General features: G+C 43.3%; 1 protein-coding gene across 7 annotated transcripts in view; it reads left to right on the top strand.

Annotated features, from left to right (window-relative positions):
- LOC105035202 (uncharacterized) overlaps positions 1-16,018 on the top strand; it is a 63,905-nt gene extending 47,887 nt beyond the window's left edge. For 3 of the 7 annotated variants that reach the window (XR_012142141.1, XM_073259535.1, XM_010910656.4), the window contains 2 exons: positions 15,523-15,604; positions 15,799-15,898. Coding sequence is in view for 5 of the 7 variants with exons in the window: in XM_010910656.4 (XP_010908958.1) it covers positions 15,523-15,578 (56 nt within the window). In the remaining 2 variants the exon portion in view is untranslated. Of the gene's footprint in view, positions 1-15,485; positions 15,605-15,798 lie in introns of those variants that run through there. The other 4 variants (XR_012142142.1, XM_010910657.3, XM_010910655.3 and 1 more) reach the window with 3 other exon arrangements.
- The last annotated feature ends 297 nt before the right edge of the window (positions 16,019-16,315 follow it).

Here is a 16,315-nt window from a genome sequence, read left to right on the forward strand (position 1 = left end):
TTTCAAGATCTAAAAATTATTTTAAGATTTGAAAATTTAAATTCTTATATTCATGCATTCATAAATTCGGTATCTAATTTTTATGTGATGTGAATCATGTTAGATCTGAATTTATCTTTATTATATGTTCATGCATGAGATGATGTTTATAGATAGAGATTCATCTTGATGTGATCTGTGATGATATGGATGTTTTCAAATTAGAGTAATTTGATTAAACATAGATTTTATAAATCAATCTTAGGTCATCCTGATTTAAGGTTGTTCTAGCATAACGAAGATCGTTATGTGGTATGGTTATCCTAGGATGAAAAATGATTGATATATAAAACATCATAAGAAATTAGCTTGAACATAAGGATTATGTGATAGTCACATCTGTGTTTTTCATGGATACATGTGGTGATCTCCATGAATCACTACAAACCCTAGGAGTAGGGTTGTATCATGAATATACTTTAGATGGATGCAATATTAATTTATGGTGAGGAACCAAATGCCAAGCCCAATTTAGAATAGGTTGACCTATTGGTGTTTAAGGCAAGTGCTTGGAAAGATGGTTACTTAATTAGGATTATTGCATCAGCAGCGGGGAGCCTCCCATCGATCATCACTTATTTGGCCAATTTAGTTAATCAAATTCTGCTTTGGGGTGCTTAGTGTTGAGTTCACCATGATTGTATTGCACTATGAGTCTGGTCTTGATGAGTCAAGATGCGATCTCACTGGTAGATCTAATTTAATTGTGGATTTACATGCGATGTAAATGAATAATTAAAGCCTAAGAAGATCTAAAAAAATCTCCTTAATTAGATATTAAGTTGAGTGGTCTTCCACTATTGTAGATGTGCGGATTCTTCTGGGTGTTGACTGTTCTCGATTGGTCACGGTGATTTAGTTGCATCAAGAAAGATGTAATCACTCTATAGCATGAAATGCTCCAGGGTAAAGATGAGATTGGGCCTAATAACTATCAGGTGAAGGATCCAATGACGGCTTTACACCTTCTGGTGAGGGGTGGGTCTGATTTAATTAAGAAATAAGATTAATAACTGTCAGATAAGGCCTTAGGATGTAGAGGTCGGAGATCGCTGCAATATGCTTGGAGAAATATTGGACAAGAGTTGTCTACTCATTGATTAACAGATTCTCAATAACTGTCAGGTGAGGTGGTGTGCCAATCGGTGGGACCGTAGTATCCATTTAAAATCTTAGTCGCGAAAGATTTTCGTTTCTCTACCTGAGGAATGTATGAGATTCGAGGAAATAGTGGGAGGCATATTTGTTTTAAAAGATCCTAGAATATTAAAATCAAGTACGAAAATCTAACTAGAATTTTTACTCTTGATAGAATAAAATATCGGCTTCAAATCTTTTGCTCACATATTAGAAACCAATTGATTAACCAGACAAGTTATAAAGACTGACTCATGAAGCTAAAATAGTTTTAGATTCCGAAGGGTTAAGCTTATATCATGATCAGGATATCCTTATATTACCAAATCATCCGATAATTAATCAAAAGGCAATCAATTCATGATCATTGTTTGATAATGATTAAGGGCTTGGATGAGCTTGAGAAGCTCGATCATGCACAAAGAATTGCGAATGGATTTGATCTTACAATCCCTTATTAGTTCATATGGGCAGTTTATAGTAAACTACCACATGAATTAGAACGATTGTACTTGATTAAATTATTGAACATGTGGGTGACTATCGAAGGGACTTTGAAGAGTTCAAGGGGAAGGGTTCTTGCTGTAGAGCGGGCTTTTACTTTCAAGAGGTATACTTGGAAGAAAAAGAAGTTCGTGAAGAAACATAAGTCCGAGAGCAAGCCAAAGAAAGAACTGTCCCGTATTCCTGGAAAGCCTAAAGAAAAGAAAGGGGATATACCTTCAGAAGGTATGTTGGGTTTGCTCGATATCGGTATCTGAGCAGATAGTGAGTGTCGTAGGGTCTGAGAGTTCCAGAAATGAGATGAATCTGAAGTATATGTGGAACCTAGAGTTGGCCATGGTTTTTTGTCTCCCTTCTCCTCTATAGATGTCCAAGAGTTGGACATTGTCTTTTTCTCCATAAATGTCCAAGAGTTTCTCCATGATCAGTCCAAGAGTTGGATATGTCTTCTCCTCCATGATCAGTCCAAGAGTTGGATGGGGAAAGAAAAGAAAAGAGATGGGATCTCTCGTTCTTCTTCTTTAGATCTGTTTCTTTCTCTTGAGAAGAGAGAGAAAAGAAATCAGATTAGATCTAATTTCTTGATCTTCCTATGGATCTCTTTAATTTTTTTGAGAAGAGAATCAAAAGAGATCAAAGATTCGACAATCCAAGGAGCGATCTTTTTAAGGGAGCTAGCATTTCGGTGAGATCGGGATTTTCTGATCAGATCAGCATCATGTGGATATTTGTAGAGATCGGACATTTGTGCGGCTTCAAAAGGACCTTAAAGACATCTATAGATCATTGGATCGCGACTTCAACGGACCATGAAGATATCCATGGATCATTGGATCGCGATAAAGATCTACCTGCATAAAGGTAAAAATCAAATTTTTATTTTTGCATATATTTTAATCTTGTACATATGATGATGCCTGGGTTATGTTGAGATATGATCTCTATATGCATGCTTGATTAGATTAGATCTAATTAGAGATTTGTTTTAATATCGTTTTGGCATAAGATTGTCCTGGCATAACAAGGATGTTATGTTGTATGGTTGTCCTAGAACGATGTTGAAAAATTTTTGAAATTTTCTTTCGCTGTGTTTAAAATTTTTGAAATCGTTGCATGCATATTGGATCACCATGTGATGGCGTTTCCTATCAGCTTCATAGTTCTAGGTTAATCTAATCCAATCAAGGTCTTAGTTGTTGTTGCTGTGAATTTTTGATTTGGATGTTGGCACGATTGAAGTGGGCGGTGACGATAGAGCGACAACGATCGGACCTGCAAAAGAAGTCCCTGATCGGAGTTGGCTTCGATGGGGACCTTCCAACGCGCAAGTTAAAAATTTTGAATAAATGGGAATGAGTGAGTGAGAGAGAGATTGCATACCTGGGGGTCCCTATGAGCCTCTATTTATAGATAGAAGTGAGAGCTGTGAGAGGACGAAAGTGCGGGAGGTTTGTCCCAGCTATTTGGGGTGCATCGCCCACGATATTCTTGGATAGATTTCTCAGGATCTGGTGGTTGCTCATTGCCTTATCCGCCTTGTTGCAAGCTGTTTCTGGTCATTGAGGGATTTGAAAAAAAAGCATGGGAGCTCGAGGTTAATACTTCCAAATGTATCGATCACGATGGACTGAAGTACCTTGGGTTGGTAGAAGCAAGGGTCGGCAGGATTTGAGTCGGCAGCTACCGAAGCCTGCTCACATCTTCAGCTTTGAGGTGGGATTTCCTATCTGAATCATATGCCCCCTACTTTCAAGTCTGAGACAAGGCTGGGTCGGATGAAGGGAGTACACTTGCTTCTTCAGTCAAGTCAAGGTTATATGTCATGCATTTGGTCCTTCGATCGAAATGATGCGTCCATGATGCTTGGGCAAGACTAAGCATCGCATCAGAGAACCATCACGATTAACCAGGAGTTGCCAAGTGGTCGCCATTAAGGGGTGTGTCAGATTTAGAGTGTCACATGCGCTGTTTAAGATGTGCTCATAAATGAGCCATTTGAGGGGTCAACTCGCCCAATAAGGTGATGCCAAATGGTGACCATCTGGCGGCCCTACCTGAACTGATGCCCGATCAGTGCTGTTTGAGGTGCTTATAAGTAGGGTCCTCCTCTCTTTGCTTTTATCCTTTAGCTCTCATCTTTCCTTTCAAGCCTTGTGTTGGCAGTCGTTCTCGGACTTTCTTAGTCTCTCGACCATCCTCTCCAGCAGCCTCTGTCCTATGTCCAGCCATAGGTTGGTTCCCTAAGCATTTTGTCAATTTACTTTCTTCTATTCTTTTAGTCCCATCTTCCTTTCTATTGGTTTTTGCTTTTGCTCCCTTTTCCTTTATGCTCATCTTCTTGTCCTTATTCATTATTTGTATGCCGATCTTTCTGCTCATCCGGAGAACTCATCAGGGGACTGGTCCTCTGGTTCTTCTCCTCGGGGTACAACCCTGAAAGGTCGGATGCTGAGCACAAGGCCAAACAGTCCTTTGTGCCTAGGTGTTTTGGATCTGTACTGGATCCGGATGACCTGAGTTTGATTCGAGCCCAATTCAGGATTCCTTCCTAGTTTGAGTTGGAACTCCCGGGGATGAGTGGTCGGATCTACGACCCTCCCCCAGGTCTACTTGGGTTGTATGAGGAGTCACTTTGCGCCGGGCTTAGATTACCCTTTTATTTCTTTATTGTTCATCTCTTCAAATTTCTCAACATGTCTTTGAGTTTGGTTGTGCCGAACTCATGGCACTCCGTCTGTGGCTTCTTTTTTGCTTGTTTTTTGGCCGAAGTTCGGACGGCTATCCTTTTTTTTAGGTCTTTTTTCATTATTAAGAGGCATCCCTATGTCAATGACTAGTGTTATGTTTCCCTCCAAAAAGGGATTACTTCTCTGATTAGGGGCGCTCCTTCCTCTGTCCATGGTTGGAAGGTGTGCTTTCTTTTTGTATCTTGTTTTTCCATTGAAGATTGGGGATTTGCATGCTTGGGCTGACCAAAGGAGTCTATTCTTCGGATTCTAGTGTTGGAGAAAGAGGATACTCAGTGCTTTAAGATTTTGCGTGAGTATAAGATTTCATTATTGAAGCAGCTATTGTTGGGGTAGACTTTTTAGTGTCAGTCTGAGCCCAGTTGACCCCTGAGGTGAGCGTCAGTCTGGTTGATATTTGCATGCATTTTCTCTTTTTTTTGAACTACCTTGCTTTGGCTCGGTGCAAATATGAAGTCTGAAGAACTTGAATAGTTGAAAAAGAACACCATGAGGAAGAGGAAGGCTTGGGTAGCCGCCAAAGTCCAGAAGAAGTAAAGAACTGCTGAAGCTGGGCAGGTGTCGGGATAGCTTGCCCTTGGGGGTTCATCTGCTTCGACCGAGGTAGTGCTAGCTTCCTCGATCTAGGCTTGTGCTTTGGGGCCCAGGCCTTTGACTCCTATTCCTGCCCCTCGGATCAAGGGATCTCGTCGATCACCTTCTCGAGCTGGACAGGTCAGTTCGGTTCCTGCCACTGCTCCAATCGATCAAGGATCGGGCTCCTCTTTGGTTTCGTCGTCCAATTCCACCCTGGAAAATTGGAGGGTCCCATGTGACCTTCTTTAGAGGATCCTTCTCTTAGAGGACCTCCAAAGGTTGGAGGGTTAAAGTCAGAACCTCCAATAGAGAGACGTGATAACTTCCTTCAAGTAAGTCTTCCCTCGACTCTCTTCTTTGCACATACTTGCCACAACTAACCTATTTTTCTTGCTTGCATAGTTGGGTCCCTATATTGCAATTTTTATGAACTCAATAAGGTTGGCTTGATCGGAGACTGTCAATGCATGTACCCAGATCGAGGCACTCTAACATAAGTGCGAAGAGGTGGACTTGGCTGTAGCGAAGGCCTGATCAGTAACGAAGAAGGCGGAGGCCGAAGTGAAGTACCTTAAGGAAGCGTTGGAGAAAGCCGAAGTTGCGGGAGGAGGCCTGGAATTGAGGGTGAAGATCGAGACCGATCTAGTCTCGAAATGGAAGAGGCGTCGAGCGGTTCAAGAGGTCGTCGAGGTGGAGAAGAAGGTGGAGTGTCAAATCATCAAGGCGGGCTGTCTGGTGGTGGAAGCCTTCCGTGCATCACAAGAGTTTTTTGACGAGAAGGTCAAGTTCGGTGAGGAAGCCTTCAACACCAGACAAGAAGTATGCCGCTTGAAGATATCAGGCCGCTTCTTCGAATTAGACTTGTCTTTTTTGGATGAGGAAGAAGAAGCCGATGAAGATCAATCCTTGCTGGAGCTTGTGGCCACCAAAGAACAACCACAATCGGAGTCTGTGACTGTCGAAGTGCAACTGCAGGTAGAGCTTGCGATCATCGAGAAGCTACCTTCGACGATGCTAGTGTCCGTCGTGGAGACTGCTTAGCTAGCTGCCGATGCTCCCACGGGTTCTTCGATCGATCCTCAACCTGAGGTTATTGATGCCTCGACTTAGGCTTAAATTTTTGTATAATCTTTTGTTTTTTTTTGGCCTGTCAGATTATGTAAAGATGAACTTTTTACTTAATTAGAAAGTTTTTATCTTTGGAGCTCTGCCCCATGCCTTTGATTTTCTTGTGCCTTTGTTTATCTCCAGGCAGTCGAGCTGTTGTTGATTTTGGAGATGCTTGGCTATTCGCGATCGCATGGAGTTGTTACCGAGGAGCTTGGCTTGGTCCATTGGCGTTTAGGTTGGGGTTTCCGAGGGAGAGGCTCATGAAGCTAAGAAGAGGGCCTTTAAAGTAAAGCGAAGGGCCTTAGAAAAGGAAAAGGCTTGTATTGAGGCCTTTGCAAAGGTGAAGTGTTTAAGGGAGGAAATTAAATGAGTTGACAAAAGATTTGCCTCGAAGAGAGCTTGGTCAGCTGAAGCTTGTGCGAGGTCGGCCAAGGCAGCTGAAGAGGTGAAGTGGGGTGCTATGGAGAAAGTGGCTCCAAAACGAGCTCCACGCGGACCAGGGGAGAATTGCTGCCTTAGAATACTTGGTAGGATTGACTAAGATAGCCGAAGAGGCGAGGTGGGGTGCCGCGGAGGTTGTATGGCTCCGGAATGAGCTCCATATGGCAAGGGGAAGGATTGCCGCCTTGGAGCATTCCATTGATAAGGGAAAGTCGATGGTGATGGAGCTCACACAGAAGATGGCGGGGGCGAGGCGGCGACCCGCACCACTGAAGATAAAATTAAGCAAACGGAAATCAGAAATTGCCACCAATCAGATTGAAGTTATATGCGAGATGGTGAAAGCTTCTGTAACAACGTACAAGGTCGGCTTTAAGAAATGCAAGGCCTCACTTAAGCAACTCTTCCCTGAAGTCAATGATGGCCTTTTTGAGGTGCATTTATCGAGCGATCCTGAGGGACCTGAGGCCGAGAACGTCGAAGATGAGGCACCTGTGATCGAAGATGCATCGGATCCTATCGTCGAAGACCCTTCTTAGGTCGGAGATGGTCCCGCTCTGGAAGCTTAGTGGTCGGTTGCATTGTTGTATGTTTTTTTCTTTTATCGCCCATTATTCACAGAGTGAGTATTGTGATCGATCGATTCGACCTTTGGAATTTAATTTATTGAAATGTTGTGTTGATGCTTACCTACTGACATCCTTTCGATGCTATTCTAGTGTTATAGTGCAGGTAGTACTGTCAATTTGTAGTCAGCAGTAGTTTTTAAATATGATTGGGTCTAGCGTGATTCCTCTGAAGGTCCTTTTAGGTTTGCCATCGCCTTTTGGACATTTGAGGTTTTTGAACCGAGAAGTTTGGATGCAAGGGCTCCGAGGGTCCTTTGTGGTTAGCCCTCATTTCTCGCATGACCAAAATTTTTATTGGCTCAGCTCATTTTAGGAACGAGAGGCCTTTAGGTTAGCCCTCACTTCTTGGCTGCTGAGGTCTTCGCTCGGGTGACTTGGATTTTTGGGCTTCAAGGGTCATTCATGGTTAGCCCTCACTTCTCATACGATCAAGATTTTTATCGGCTTAGCTCATTTTAGGAGTGAGGGGCCTCTGAGGGTTCTTTAGATTAGCCCTCGCTTCTTGGCCACTGGGTCTTGAACCTGGATGACTTGAATTTGTGGCTTTGAGGTTCTATTGTGGTTAGCCCTTGCTTCTCGTATGGCCAAGGTTTTTATTGGCTCAACTTGTTCAAGGAATGAAGGGCCTTCGAGGATCCTTCAGGTTAGCCTTCGCTTCTTGGCTGTTGAGGTCTTTGGCCCGGATGACTTGGATTTGTAGGCTCCGAGGGCCCTTTAGGTTAGCCCTCGCTTCTTGACGTGAGGTCTTCGATCCGGATGACTTGGTTTTATGGGCTCTGAGGGTCTTTTGTGGTTAGCTGCTTCTCGCACGAGCAAAATTTTTGTTGGCTCAGCTCATTTTAGGAGCAAGGGGCCTCCGAAGGTGCTTTAGGTTAGCCTTCGCTTCTTGACTGTCGAGGTCTTTGGTCCGGAGGATTTAGATTTGTGGGCTTTAAGGGTCCTTCATAGTTAGCCCTTGCTTCTCGCACGATCAAAGATTTTTGTCGGCTCAGCTTATTTTTGGAACATGGGGCCTGCGATGGTCCTTTAGGTTAGCCATTGCTTCTTGGCCGCCCAGATCTTCGGCCTGGATATTATCGCAAGAAGAACGAGGTCTATGACTATTCGTAAAATTTGTGGGTTAGAAAGAAAAAATTGTTCTTTTATTGAAAGTATTTGTTATACTATTGGTAGTACATCCATAGGTTGTCTGAATTTCATGATCGATGCAGTGGTGTTCCATCCAGCTACTTCAAGCAGTAGATTCTGGGTCTGATGACCTCGTCCACTTGGTGAGGGTCTTTCCAGTTGGGAGAGAGCTTTGTTCACTTGGTTGAGATATCTCGGCTCGGTGCAGCACCAGATTGCCGATCCTGAATATTTTGCCTCGGACTTAGGAGTTATAGTATCGTGCAACCTTGTGTTGGTAGGCTGCCATCCTTATTCGGGCTCTCTCTCGAACTTCTTTAAGCAGATCCAAGTTCGCTCGGAGCCATTCGGAATTTTGTTCATCGTAGTTCTGGACCCGCAATGAGGGAATCCCGACTTTAATTGGAATGACTACCTCTATCTCGAAGGCAACGTTGAAGGGAGTTTCTTCAGTGGGTTTCTTTATGGTTCGATAAATGCAGAGTACATGAAGCTCATTGGCTCATGATCTCTTAACATGATCCAACCTGGATTTTAAGTCCTGCAGAAGAGTTTGATTAGTTACCTCGGCCTCTCCATTAGCTTGGGGATGGCTTATCGATGTGACATGATGTGAGATGCCCAAATCTCGGCAAAACTAAGCGAACGTTGATGAATTGATGGACGTCCGTGATCAACATCCGAGGGAGGCCAAATTGACATATAATGGACTTTCAGATGAAGTCTTTTACTTTGGCTTAAATGATGCAGGCCAATGGCTCGGCCTCTATCCATTTACCGAAATAATCGATGGTGATCAGTAGAAATTTTTATTGATCCGATGCTTGAGGAAACACCCGGGGATATCCATTCTCCATAGTGTGAAGGGCTAGGGTGCACAATGGGAGCTAGCGAGCGGCATGGCAAGTTGGCATTGGATATTTGTATTCCGTTGGCATCGATCACATTGTTTGATTAGATCAGTCGCATCCTGCAGTATGATGGGCTAGTAATATCCTTGCTGAAGTATCTTATAGGCTAGCAATCTGCTCCCCAGGTGGTTTCCACATATCCCCTCATGCATCTTTCGCAGAGTGTAGACAGCTTCAAAGGGGCATTAGCACTTGAGCAGTAGAGAGAACGACCTCTTGTATAGCTTGTCTTCATAGATGACATAGTGGGATGCTCGGTTAGTTTTCGAGTCTCCTTCTAATCCATTGGTACTATATCATCTCTGAGGTAGCGGATCAGTGGGTCTATTCAGCTTGGTTCATTATCGATCTGCATCACCGAGATGGGTTCCTCGATGTTGGGCCTTTTCATAACTTCAAAAAAAGGATTCTTTGGGCAGGTCTTCAGGTGTTGAGGTCGCTAGCTTGGATAGTAGGTTGGCTCGGGAGTTTTCTGACCTTTGTACTTGCTGAATATCAAAGCTAGAGAATACAGAGATCATATTTTTTATCTTTAGCAGATGTCTTTTCATGTTTTCCTCTCGGGCTTCAGTCTTCTCGGATTTGACCGACCACCAGTCGAGAGTTGCTGCAGACCTTCAGATTTCACACCCCCAGCTCCTTTGCTATTCTAAGCCGGGTAGTGAGGGCTTCGTATTCTGTTTTGTTATTGATGGGCGGAAATGGGAAGCGTAAGGCATACTTTGTGATGATTTCTTCTGGTTCGATGAGGATCAGTCTCGCTCCTGACTCGATGGAGCTCGATGATCCATCCATGTGCGTGACCCATAATTCCTTGGACTCTTCTTTGGCCAGATCTTTTTTCGGTGGCTCGGCTTCTTTGGGGCTTTCCTCGGGAATTATGCACTCCAAGATGCAGTCGGCTAATATCTGTGCCTTAATGGAGGGTTGAGATCAAAACTTCACATCGAACTCCATGAGTTTGATTGTCCATTTTGCTATTTGACCCGATATGTCCGATCGATGTAGGACAGGCTTTAAAAGCTAATCAATCAGGAAGACTATGATGTAGGCTTGAAAGTAGGGTCGGAGCTTTCGGACCGAGACAATAAGGATGAAAATTAGCTTTTCAAGCCTTGTGTACCTGATCTCCACATCGCGAAGGATTTTGTTGATATAATAGGTTGGCTTTTGAACCTTCCCTTCTTCACGGACGAATATCGAGCTTATCGTGGTTGGCGAGACTGCTAAGTAAAGATATCTCCTCATTCAGCTCTGACTTGTTAAGGAGTGGTGTGGAGTTGAGATAACTTTTCAGCTCTTCGAATGTCCGCTGACTTTCTTCGATCCACTCGAAGTTCTTTGGGTGCTTCAAAATCTTAAAGAAGGGGAGACATCGCTCAGTCGATCTGGAGATAAATCGATTGAGGGTGGCCACCTTACTTATGAGGCATTGGACCTCTTTTATAGACTTCGGAAGGTTCATTTCTTGCACAGCCTTCATCTTCTCAGGATTAGCTTCGATGCCTCAGTGTGAGGCCATGAATCCGTGGAACTTCTCTGAGGTGATCCCAAAAGCACACTTCATCAGGTTTAGCTTCATATGGTATTTGCAGAGGGTGGCGAAGGTTTTTCTGAGGTTAATAATGTAGTTTCTCCAAGGTTTAGCTTTTAACCAGTATATCATCCATGTACACCTCAATATTCTGATCGATCTGCTCTTTGAAGATTTTGTTTATCAGTCGCTGGTATGTGGCATCTGCATTCTTTAAGTTAAAGGGATAATCCTGTAACTGAAGAGACCCTAGTCAGTAACAAAAGCATTCTTCTCATCTTCAAGCACTATCCGGATTTGATTGTAGTCGAAAAAGGCATCCATGAAGGTGAGGAGCTCGTGGCTCGATGTTGCATACATCGGTTGGTCAATCCGAGGTAGGGGATCGCTGTCTTTTGGACAGACCTAATTCAGATTGGTGGAGTCTATGCAAATCCATCACTTTCCATTCGTCTTCTTTACAAAGATCATATTCGCAAGCCAATCTGGGTAGGTCATCTCTCTGATTAAACCGGCATCAATTAACTTGTCACTTCTTCGGCAATTGCCTTTTGCGATTTCGGGGCAAGACTTCATTTCTTCTGCTTGACGGGTTGGTAGACTGGGTCCACATTCAATTGATGCATCATGACTTCATGTCTGATGCCCAATATATCAGCAAGCGACTAAGCAAAGACATCAGTATTTTTCTGTAAAAAGAAAGATAATTTTTGATTATCTCGTCTAGATTCGACCTGATCCAAACCATATGCTCGTTTCCATCTTCCAAAAGAAAGAAAGGTAATTTTTCGGCATTTCCTTTACGTCTTTCCATATTTTTTAGTCAATTCGTCACTAGTTTAGCCCTTCGATAGGAAGAGCGTTGGATAGTTTTGTTTTCTGGAGGGCAATCGTGTAGCATTGTCATGCCAATGCTTGATCTCCTCAGACCTCTCCGACTTCGTGCCTTGTTGGGAACTTCATTAGTTGATATCATGGTCCGGAGAGCATTCAACCCTGGCCATCTAAGGATGGCATTGTATGCCAACGGTGCTCTGACCATTAGGAAGTTGATTTGGATAGTGGATTGTCGGGGTGCTCGACTAGTAGTGACTGACAGAATGATGACTCCTTCGATGGGTATGACATTTTCGATAAACCTTACAAGTAGAGAATCTTGCTTGCCTAATCGATTTGAGAAAATTCCCATCTTTGAGAATGAATCGTAAAATAAAATATCAGTCGAGCTTCCATTATCCATCAAGATGCAATGTACATAATCAGTAATATTTAAAGATACAAGCGCATCATTATGTGAAAACTGGATCTCTTGTGCATCTTTCTTGGAGAAGGTAATGATATCTTCAGACCTTTGCCTCTTGGCTGACTCTCTAGGCTCTGATTTACCAGTGTGCCCTCCAACAAAGGCATTGATCACCTCGGTTGTTGGTCGGTTCTTTTGGCTCTTCTAGTCAAGGTGATTCTGACAGCTGAGGTGGCCTTGACGGATCCTCGCACTGGTCCCTCCTGTGCCGAATAAAACGGTCCAATCGGCCCCATCGAATGAACTTGTCTCATCTTGGAGCTGGATGCATTTCTCGGTGTTGTGGCTATGGTCAGGATAGTAAAGGCAGTATTTGTTTGGATCGCACTGATCTTGCCAGGATTGCATCCTCCTCATCTCGAGAAGCTGCTCCTTGATCTTCATTAGCACTTGAGTCCTAGATGCATTCAGGGGGGGTGTAGTTTATGAACCTTCTTTGCGACGACAGATGCCTCGGTGGTGACAGACTGTTGTCCTCTGGGGCTTTTGGGTCGTCAGCTTTGAGGAGTTTTGGATTGCTGGCATCGGGGCGGAGGCCTGGATCGCTGTCAACTTTGAGGATCTTCTCGACTTGGTGAGAGCTTCTGGTCTTATTTCTTCTCCTCGATTGTGGCATCAGTTGATGTTCCATGTATCTCGAAGGCTTCCTCGGTTCGAGCATATTTTTCTGGTCGAGCCAACACTTCAGTGAAGTCCTTCAGGTATCTCTTCTCCAGTTAGAAGAGGAGAGTTCTTCTAAAGTCCGCCTTTCAGGATGGTCATTACAGCCGACTGGTCTAGATCGCATACTTTCAGGATGGCCATGTTGAAGTGGCTCGTGTAGGCTCGGAGGGACTTTCCTTCCCTCTATTTGATATTCACCTGGGAATTGGATCCTCGACGTTGTCTTTTGCTGCTGACGAAGTGGGCTACGAATTACCAACTCAACTGGTCGAACGAATAGATGGAGCCTGGTTTCAAGCCCGATACTAGTCCTGAGTCATCTTTTTGAGTGTAGAAGGGAAGGCTCGGCACAAAATTTTGTCATTTGCTCCGTGAAGGAGTATAAGAGTCTTGAAGTTCTCAAAGTGATCCATTGGATCAGTCAACCCATCATAGACTTCTAGTTGCGGGGTCAATGTTAGCGTCATGGGCCATATAGGCCTCTGTGTGGTGCGACGGAGATTAGTCCGGAGCAGAGCCCTTTTTGGAATGGGGGGTAGGAGAGCGCCTCCTCCATTTAGGACTTTGGGGTTGACTCTGTTGCATCTGCCTTCCCCACTCTAGACTGCGCGGGGGAGGTTGAGGTGGTTCCTGCCAGGGAGCCTCCTATGCGAGGTTTGGTTGCAGCATGACGCGGACTGCTGCAGTCAACACCTATAATTGCTCGACCATCATGTTGAAGTGATCCGGATTCACTCCCATAGCCGATTGGGACGGTTATGATGGGGCCTCTGGTGGTTGTATCGGAGCATGGTTTTCAACCAGATTTTCGACTAGCCAGGTTGCCATGGCATTAGAACGTCGTGAAGAGGTTCTACGCGGCGGCATTGTTGCTGGTCTCATGCTCCTTCCTAAAAGTGGGTCTGATCTTTTTTTCTAGTGCCAATTTGTTGCTGTGAATTTTCAATTCGAATGTTGGTGGATTAGAGTGGGTGGCGACGGTAGGATGACGGCGGCCGGATCTGCAAAAAAAGTCTCCTAATCGGAGTTGGTTTCGGCGGGGACCTCCAATACTCAAGTTAGATACCCAGAACAGATGGGAAGGAGTGAAAGAGGAGAGATCGCATACCTGGGGGTCCCCTATTAGCCTCTATTTATAGACAGGTGAGAGCTGTGAGAGGGCAGAAGTGCGAGAGGTCATCTCGACCATTTTGGGCACGTCGCCCGTGATATTCCTAACCATATTTTTTGGGATCTGGGGGTTGCCCATTGCCCTATCTGCCACATTGCCAGTTATTTCCAGTGGTCGAGGGATTTGAAAAAAATACGTAGGAGCTCGAGATCAATCCTTCCAAATGTATCGATGACGGTTGACTAAAGTACCTTGGATCGACAAAAGCAAGGGTCGACTGAATTTGGGTCGACAGGATCTGGGTCGGCAGCTACCGAAGCCTACTCACATCTTTGGCTTAGAGGTGGGATTTCCTACCCATATCAGTTGTTAAGGTTAGAGCTAGATTTTTGAAGTAATTTCTTGCAGGTTAAATTTGGCTCTGTTTGTGTCTGATTGTGTCAGGTCCAATATCATGACACTTGTACCTGATCCAATTGGATGTGGGTTGCTATTTTAGGACCCATCCCCACATCAGGTATGGGCTGAGTATGTTGAGTGGGTTTGAGTAGGATTTTGGTCTACTAACCTACTTGCGCCTCTAATACTAGATGTAACTCTTGCTTTTTGTGCTAATTGGAATGGTCTTTTGGAATGTATTACTACTGCAGTTAAGATGGAGGTGATGGAAATGTGGTCTCCAAACTCATGTAAAAATGTTGTTCATCAGATAAAAAGATGTTATTGAGAAACTGTTGGATGTTGATTGCATATTCTTTTACTTGGGGACCTATGTTTATCCCTTCCAACCATCACTCTGATGTGTCCCAAAGGAATCTTTACATATGTCTTACAAAATAAATGTTATTATTTAACTAAATAGGAGTTGGATGTTTGCTTAACGGCGCCATGTTTGCACTGAATTGGTTGTTGCTTAAGGGATCACTCAAGATAGAACTATCATATGCATGATTTGGGTATTATGTTTTCATATTACAATCTTGTGTAAGATGTCCGACATTTTATTTTATATCATGGCACCCTTCCTCCTTTTAGTGGACTTGCATCCTATGGTTCATATACAACATATCTTGATTCCCTCCTCAAATTTCACATTAAACCATCGTAGCCCACTGTTTGGCTAGAGAGCTGCTGCAATCTTCTTCAACACAGTTCTACATTGAAAGCTTGCCAGCTGGTTTCATGGAGAAGTGTAGATGGGGCCAGCAGCCTTTGATCTCCAATCATAAGAATAAGAAAAGCATCATACTCCTATAACAGGGCCATAAGTGGTCCAGCAGATATAGACTTGATTACCATTTCCTGTTAAGTTTGGAAATGTGTTGTTTTTGGGCCCTTTTAATGTTTGATTGCGAGATTTTGCAAATATGCAGATGGAGTCATCTCCAATTTTTTGCCATCTTTACAAATTTAATATTGTGTGTGATGATGACTGTTATGAAATACTGGATCCTGTGATATTTTATAAGAGACATGGTAGGACATACAGTTATGTGAATAATAGTACCTAAACAAATAACCCTTATACCATGTATAAGGTGTCAACTATAATGACCAAGGTATAACACATTAATATTTGTGTTTTATGTCTGACTCTCAACTTGAAGTCAACATGCCAAATATTGATATCTGCTTCTGCATTGGGTTTTTAGGTTGTTCACCGTGATCTTACTTCAAATTCTATGGTAGGTGGCACAGAGAAAATGCAGACTTTGCAGAGGCTCTGGACTTGTTCTGAGAAATGATTTTTATGTCCGTTGCCCTGGCTGTGGTATGTTTTAATTGTCAAGTCTGTTGTTTATTTTGACTTTTGACATCCTATCTTTAGAGGTTCGGCAATTGTCTGCTAGTCTGTTTTCAGTTTCAGAAGCATTTTCGAAGTCAACCAATGCTCTTAGGAACCATTCGTTGGTGGTTATTGGTCATATTACTATTTGAATTTGAATTTGAATCCTTCATTTGCAGGTGGATTTCTTCCGTGGCAGTCATGGAAGAGGTTCTTTACCGGATAAAATCTTGGTCTAAGCAATAAATTAGCTCTGTGTTACTACATTTCCAGTCATTGCTGGTAATCAATTACTTGTTAAAACATAAAAAATATTTGATTCATGGAAGATACTATTATTTGTATATACATTGAAACTTAAATACCCTATAGAACTATTTATTGGGTACTTTGTTATAAGCTATATGTCAGCAAAATATCTTTTCTTTCCAGCATGACAATGACCTACGGTAAGCTGTCGAAGTGTGTGTACTGCAGAATTGAACTTAAGCCAGTACTGATAGTAGATAAGCATTTGAAGTTTAGAATTCTCTTGAGATGTATGTGGACTTTATTATGAAATGGTGTAACATCTGTTAGAAACATTCACAGCTGGTGAACTACTAAAGCTTTGTCCAGAGTTGCTTGAGAGACACCGCAGCCTGGCAAATATTACCGAGCTAGAGAGAGTTGATGGTGATTGCTGATTTCTTGTTT

Source organism: Elaeis guineensis, chromosome 6, assembly GCF_000442705.2.
Source record: "Elaeis guineensis isolate ETL-2024a chromosome 6, EG11, whole genome shotgun sequence".
Classification (NCBI taxonomy): Eukaryota; Viridiplantae; Streptophyta; class Magnoliopsida; order Arecales; family Arecaceae; genus Elaeis; species Elaeis guineensis.